Source organism: Felis catus, chromosome D1, assembly GCF_018350175.1.
Source record: "Felis catus isolate Fca126 chromosome D1, F.catus_Fca126_mat1.0, whole genome shotgun sequence".
Taxonomy (NCBI): domain Eukaryota; kingdom Metazoa; phylum Chordata; class Mammalia; order Carnivora; family Felidae; genus Felis; species Felis catus.
In genome coordinates this window covers 20,058,018-20,065,157 of record NC_058377.1, presented here as the reverse complement: position 1 = coordinate 20,065,157, position 7,140 = coordinate 20,058,018, and the positions used below count along the sequence as shown (strand labels likewise).

Here is a 7,140-nt window from a genome sequence, read left to right as displayed (position 1 = left end):
AGCGAGCATGAGCTGGGGGAGGGGCAGAGTGAGAGGGAAGCACAGAATCTGAAGCAGGCTCCAGGCTCTGAGCTGTCCGCCCAGAGCCTGATGTGGGGCTCGAACTTATGAACCATGAGATCATCACCTGAGCCAAAGTTGGACACTCAGCCGACTGAGCCACCCAGGTGCCCCTCTAATGTCTAGATGCTCTGTTAGAATGACACTGGGATATGTTCTACTTAAATAGGCAAACCTAGATGTGCCTTCGTTTTTTTCAATTTTATATACAAACCTTTATTAAATTTAGAGATTTTGTTTTAACTTAGTTTAGAACTATTTTGGAAATAGTTCTTTTTTTTTTTTTTTTAAATGTTTGTATTTATTTTTGAGACAGAGACAGAGCATGAGCAGGGGAGGGGCAGAGAGAGAGGGAGACACAGAATCTGAAGCGGGCTCCATGCAGGCTCCCAGCTGTCGGCAGAGAGCCCGACGCGGGGCTTGAGCCCACAAACCGCGAGAGCTGAACTGAGCCGAAGTTGGATGTTTAACCAACTGAGCCACCCAGGCGCCCCGGAAAGACTTCTGATGTACTGGCAGTTAGTCCAGTTTAAGTTCATTTTAGTTGAAACTGAAGCATTCATACCTTTTTCTTATCTGGAGGGTAAGAGAGCAGCATAGTAGATACATTTATTACTGGGCAACTTCAAGGTTTTCATTTATGCAAGGATGGGTAGAGATTAAGAAAGCAAAAAATCCAATCTACAACTGAAAGCCTTTATTCCCTAGTTCTTATTCAGATGGAGTGAGTTCAGACCTCTAACTGATTTGAAAATAAATAATGAAGAAAACATTCTTTGTAGAACCTAAAATGTGGCACCGTGATGTGGTACGGCTCCATATTTTAAATTCTGCACAAAGCGAACATGGACCGTGGCTGGAGGACATTGGGTCCTCCCTCCCCATGCAGGGAGGTTGGTTGGCCCTCTTCCTCCGTGTCCGGTCCCCGGGCATTTTTGGTCTCTGATACATGTGTTGTCTACACAATGTGAAGGGCTTTGAAAGCGGCCACAGCCTGTTTTTCCCTTTCGTGTCTGTTCTGCAGTATTTCCAGCAGGGAGATTTCAGGCAGAGCGTCTTCCTTTCGAGCATAGGTTGGATTTTTCTTCTCCTTCGATGCTTGATCAGTCAGATTGGAAGGTTTGGGCTTGGGGATGGTCTTAGCATATTCCAAAGCCTAAAAGCATAAAGATAAAAGGTTGAGATGGGAAGTGAGCCCCGGGTTCCTTTAATGATGTGGAGTCTTAGGAAATGCTTATTAGCCATATGAATGGAGCCTCCGGCCACAATAACCTACTGAGATGTGGGTGGGAATGGAGAGAGAATGGGGTATGCAAATCACGTGACAACACACAGTGTCCACCAAATAAATTAGCCGCGTAACTGTGTGCTGTGAAAAAGAGCCGAGAGATGACACACAGATTTGTGCCTTTGGGTGTTTTCGTTGTAAAACGGAGTTTTATTCGAGTGTTTGAAAGTAGATTTCTCACGTGTGGGCTCTGCTTAGCTTCTGGCCGCCGTCTTAAAACCAAACTTCTATTGAGGAGAGACGGACCTTACTGTTCGAAGTGGACTTGTTACAGCTTGAGACCAAAGATCTCACTGTCGTCGATGAGCCTCCATTATTACATCCAACTCTTCCTTATTCCTAGGCTCTTTGAGCTCTAGCAACTATTTATCAGAGGCTGGGAATTATTCTGTTCTTTAGCATATTATCTATAGAAACCCGGAGACTGGAAAAAGCTGACTTTTTTTTTTTTTTTTCCTTCAGTGACGTCCGTTCCGAAAGGCACTACAATAAACATGAGATCACGAAATAGATTTCTAAACCTGCCTTTATATCAATTTTATATTTTAATGAGCGTTTCTTGATAGCTAAAATGGGAATAGTATATTTAGGTCGTGGCGGGGGGGGACCTCCAGACTCCTCCGTGTGTGTAGGTGATTTCTGTAGGAATTTCTAATTACAGACTTGTTGCCTTGACTCTCTTCATGAAAAAATAATGGATTGGAGAGAAAAGAAAAAATGGCACCATGGAAACTCAGTCGAGTGGGCTGAGGTCTTCAAGGTCCGAGGAAGAAAGGCAATAAAGAGAAAATATGACGGTCTGTGAGAGAGAACATGAAGTACAAATTCCTAAAAGCACCAAAGGGTCACTTGTCCCTCATGCAAAGGGTCCCATGTTCTTACTGGGATGGAGACGGAGACTTTGCCCTGCAAGGCTCGGTGTTTCCCCGAATGCACTTCATTCACATCCTGACTTCCAGCTGGATGACCTCTGAGACGGAGAACATTCTGTATTTTATGAAATATTTTTTTTGTGGCTAGAGAAACCTATATATTACGGTACCTTGGGAACAATGTAGGGGAATGAAATTGAAAGAAACAGTGAAGGACTTTTCTTTGACGTACGTACTCCTAAATGACACGATGACTCTAATTTCTTAAAATTTAATGCTAGCGAAGGAAATTGATAGGATTCTATCAGGATTGCTGGTTTCTCCTAAGAAATCCCCCTACTATCCAGTGAAAACGGTTTTAAAGTTTTGAGCCGAGTTGACAGAATGTTGCATTCGTTTCCCATGTGCAGCACAGTGATTTGACGAATCCGTAGGTTAGGCTGTGCTCCCCACAAGTGTAGTTACCATCTGTCACCACGCAGGCCATGACAGTATCGTTGACTATAATCCCAGGGCCGTGCCTTTCGTCTCCGTGATTTCCTTCCATAACCGGAGGCTTGTACCTGCCATTCCCCTTCACCCATTTTGCCCCTCGCCCTCACCACCTCCCTTCTGGCGACCATCAATTTGTTCTCTGTATTTATGGGTTGGATTCTGCTTGTTCCTTGTTCATTTGGTTTTTAGGTTCCACACAGGAGTGAAATTGTGTTGCTTTCTCAGTCTGACTTATCTCACTTAGCAGAATACCCTCTAGGCCTATCCACATTGGCGTGAGTGGCCCCATTTTATCCTTCTTTAATACGCCCCGTCTTCTTTCTCCATTCTTCTATAGAGGGACACTGGGGTTGCTCCCGTATCTCGGCTACGGCAAATATTGCAATAAACATACGTGTGCATGTATCTTTTCGAATCCGTGCTTTTGGTTTCTTTGGGTCAATAACGAGTAGTGGAACTATTGGATCATATGGTGTTTCTGTTTCTAGCTTTCTGAGGGGCCTCCATCCTGGTTTCCACAGTCACCGTGTGACCTGACATTCCCACCAGCAGTGCATGAGGGTTCCTTTTTCTCCAAAGGCTCACCAACACTTGTTATTTCTTGTCTGTTTGATTCTAACCTTTCTGACAGGTGTAAGGTGATCTCATTGGGGTTTTGATTTGCATTTCCGTGATGAGGAGTGATGTTGAGTATCTCTTCGTGTCTGCCGGCCTTACTATGCAGTTTGTGGGTGGGTGACAAATTTGAAATACTGTACTCGGAAGAAACCATGGAGGGCTAAAGACCATGACGAACTTCAGGCTAATCTTACAGCATCATATGTGTGTACGTGTTATTTGTATCACTGTCTGTATCAATCAATATCAGTATCTGTGAAGGATGGACAGCTGCAGGAACAGCAGTAGCTAAGACATCCCTGTGTTCCAAAAAAAAAAAAAAAACAAAAAAACCCAAAAAGATGGGGGAACTTAAGAGGTAACAAAGGTTTCCTTTTCACTCTAATTGCAAAGCTAACGGCCTTGCTGAGAATTTCTTACCTTCTGCCGAGGGATGGCCGATTTACTTTTGGTTTTTGCTGTTTGTGGTTTCGGCAGGAGGGATAGCGTCTTCGTGTTATACTCCTGAACTTGTCTGGCGTATTCCTTTTTTTGGATTAATTTCTGCATCTGTTCGGAGAAACAAAGTTACCACCGTGCACAGGCCCTGCTAGATCTCCCCGTTCTCTCCTTTTAAAAACAGCACTCGTTTTAGCCGGCTGGGCGTATGGTAGCGTCTGGGAGGCACCGGGGGAAACGGGGTTACCATGTGTAAGGCAACCGCGGCGGCGAGATGGTTAAGTTAATGTTTCTCCTCGAAACAGTCTCTCTCGGAGGGGGCGGGACATCACCGCAGTAGCACACCCAGTGTTCCCTTAACAGGGGCTAAATCACATTCAGCTCTTTCTTTGTTGCATTTACCCAATTTATTTTCATTTTGGCTTCCAACTTTGAACTATACTCTCTTTTCATGCCCTGAGTGCAACCGCAGTTAAAACACATTAAATGAAGATCTCCTTTCACTAGAGGAAAGGAACTAAAGTGGATGCACTTTTCATGGGTTGGGGAACTCTTATCCTAAGCGTCTTCTCCGTAGCCACTCTTTGAAATTACCAAGATCACTCTGTTGGGAAAGACCAACGACCGTCTAACACACACATCTCTTTTCATGTGCACATGGCCCTCTTCTGTGCGGGCCCTCAAACCTAACTAAAAGGTGGATACATAAAACAGCATTGGCTGGGTAATTTTTATGGTAAAAGGCGTATCCGGGTCTCTATTACCAATGCTATTTCAGAAGAGTCTACTCAGAGGGAGACATTTGGATGAGGACTTGGTTCCGGGGCACGGGTCTGTGCGGTTCTGCTAAAAGGCAGGTAGGCAAACCCAAGCCTACAGAATGCTGTACGTACGTCACACTCACTTTGTCTCTGATGGACTCAAGGTCAGGTCCAAGGCCTCCAAGCTTCACGTCTCTTTTCTGATAACCTTTCAGCTTGGCACTCTACAGATACAAAGAGACAGTTTCTATTAAGGAACTGTGTGTCCCCCCCACCCCCGCCCAGCTGTCCTAGCCACACAGCAGAGGGAAGAACGGAGGTCTGTGTGGACAGCTGGGAGAGTGTGGCCGCAGTTCCTGATAGTTCTTCCACGTTAAGGGAAGCTGTTGATAATTTGTAGCTTCTTGGGTAATTTGTAGCTGGTCGGCTCACGGGCTGTGACTTCTCCGACTTCTGCAACAACAACAAAGCTGGAATTCTGAGAATTACAAATAAACATTTTCGAGTGAACGAACTGGTGTTTTGTTATTAACCTTTTGAACAACATCTGCTATTACTGTTATGTCTGATCTCCTACAATGACCAAACCAAATGATTTCCTGGGAAGAGGCCATCTAAATCAGGTAAGCATTGCTTCAAAAAGAGGAGTGCCCTGATGATGTCATAGCATTCAAAAGACAGTACATTTTTTTATCTTTTAATGTTTGTTTATATTTGAGCGAGCGAGACAGAGAAAACGAACCAGTGGGGGAGGGGCAGAGAGAGATGGAGACAGAATCTGAAGCAGGCTCCTGCTGGCAGCACAGAATCCGACGCGGGGCTCGAACTCACAAGACGGGAGATCATGACGTGAGCTGAAGTCGGATGCTTAACCGACAGAGCCACCCAGACGTCCCAAGATAGTAAATTTCTAAGGGTTAGAGTCTAGGCAAGATCTACTGAGAAACTCCTTTCATTCAGTGTGATTTTTGGATATTTTGAAGGGTGTAATTTTATATGACCTTCATAGTGGTATTACATATTTAAAGGGACAGTAACATGATGTGGCGATTTAATTTTAAGTTACGACGTTTGAGCAAAATAACAGGCTGGAAAAACACTAATGCTCTCCAGACTGTAGACTAGATGATGATATTCCCCTGACTGCTGCTTTCAGTGTTAAAACTGACTTGCTGCTTGGGGCAGATGCCCTTGTGGAGATACCAAGTCCCCCCGCACCCCTCCCTCTTTTTTTTTTTTTTTTTTTTTTTGAGTTTGTGAGTTCATTTGGTTTCCTTCCTTGAGCAGGGTAGGAGAGGACCATCCCAAAGAGCTAGTTTGGACGACAGTAGTTCTGTTCAGACAGATCTACGTCAACGCTTCAGCTGGAGAAAGAATAGCCATCCTCAAGAGGCGACAGCACTGCCCTGTTTCACCTGCACGTGGTACAAAGCTCAGTGTTTCTCTAAATCTCGAAAGCTCTCGTAAACTACGTTAAGGCCTAAGATAAGCAGTACATCTAGTAAGTTCTTCAGACAGAATTTGGCAGAGAGCGTCCAGAGACTTAAAAAAAAAAAAAAATTCTTATGTTGGATACAGTTACTGCGTATCATTCCTTGATGGGAACTTCAGTATCCTTTGTATCAACTGTTACAAGCATGTGTTCTCCTCCCACTGGGCTAGTGGCCGACTACCCACAGCTGGCCCCAGTTAGTTAGTTTCTCCATTGCCTTTCCCCACTATAGAATCTTCGAGCCAGGTACTCTGTTCTGCAGATCCGAAGCACTGAGCTCTGGCCCGTGCGGTATAAATGAAAGTTGGCCGGGGGAAAGCTTGTATCTTAGAAAGCTTTTATCTGGGCTGGCTCGGCCCCTCTCTTTTTCTGTTTTCTCGCCTTGAATGCGGATATGGTTCTTGGATCTGGAACAGCAATCTTGGGTCGGGAAGGGAACAAGAGAACCATACAAATAACTGGTTCTGGTGTTGTGAACTGTGTGGCTCTCTACCTGTAGGTTAATCATATGTGAGAAGGAGCCCATCTTTTTGAAGGTACGGTAAATCGTAATTCTGTGACTTGGAGGTGAAAGCAATATTTCTAACGTCTTGGTGCTTCAGAGAGCCAGAATCTTGTGACTCGTAGGCAACATTTCTACGCTTCAAGGATCGAGTTCTGCAAACCGAATTTCCCTGATTAGAATGTTCAAAACTTACAGTCGAAACTCTTTGGGCATATCTAACTCTAAAAGGAGAGAGAAGGTTCCTTTTTTCAGAAGAAGTTGTTGGGCTAAAAATCGTTTAAAAATATTAAACTATGGAGAGAAAATGGTGTTCGTTAAAGGCTCGTCAAAATCCGAAATCCCCTTTAAGAAAAACGATCACCTGGCAAAACCATTCTAGTTGCTTCTTGCCCTTGATATTTATCTGTTCATGCTTGCGTAAAATTGTCAAGTGCTACAAATTAGATATTTTCACTAAGCATTTTTTTTTTTTTTTGAGAGAGAGAGAGAGCACACACATGCATGAGTTGGAGAGAGGGGCAGAGGGAGAGAGCAAGAATCCTAAGCCGGCTCCTCGATCAGCACAGAGCCCCAAGTGGGGCTCAAACTCACAACCACGAGATCATGACCTG

General features: G+C 44.4%; 1 protein-coding gene across 5 annotated transcripts in view; it reads right to left on the bottom strand.

Annotated features, from left to right (window-relative positions):
- Positions 1-743: 743 nt before the first annotated feature.
- The window catches only part of JHY (junctional cadherin complex regulator), a 62,331-nt gene continuing 55,934 nt past the window's right edge, over positions 744-7,140 (bottom strand). For all 5 annotated transcript variants that reach the window (XM_045038436.1, XM_023239206.2, XM_023239210.2 and 2 more), the window contains 3 exons: positions 4,676-4,756; positions 3,754-3,882; positions 744-1,216 (listed from right to left, as the gene is read on the bottom strand). In XM_045038436.1, coding sequence (XP_044894371.1) covers positions 1,019-1,216; positions 3,754-3,882; positions 4,676-4,756 — 408 coding nt within the window. In that variant the 3' untranslated portion in view covers positions 744-1,018. The remainder of the gene's footprint in view (positions 1,217-3,753; positions 3,883-4,675; positions 4,757-7,140) is intronic.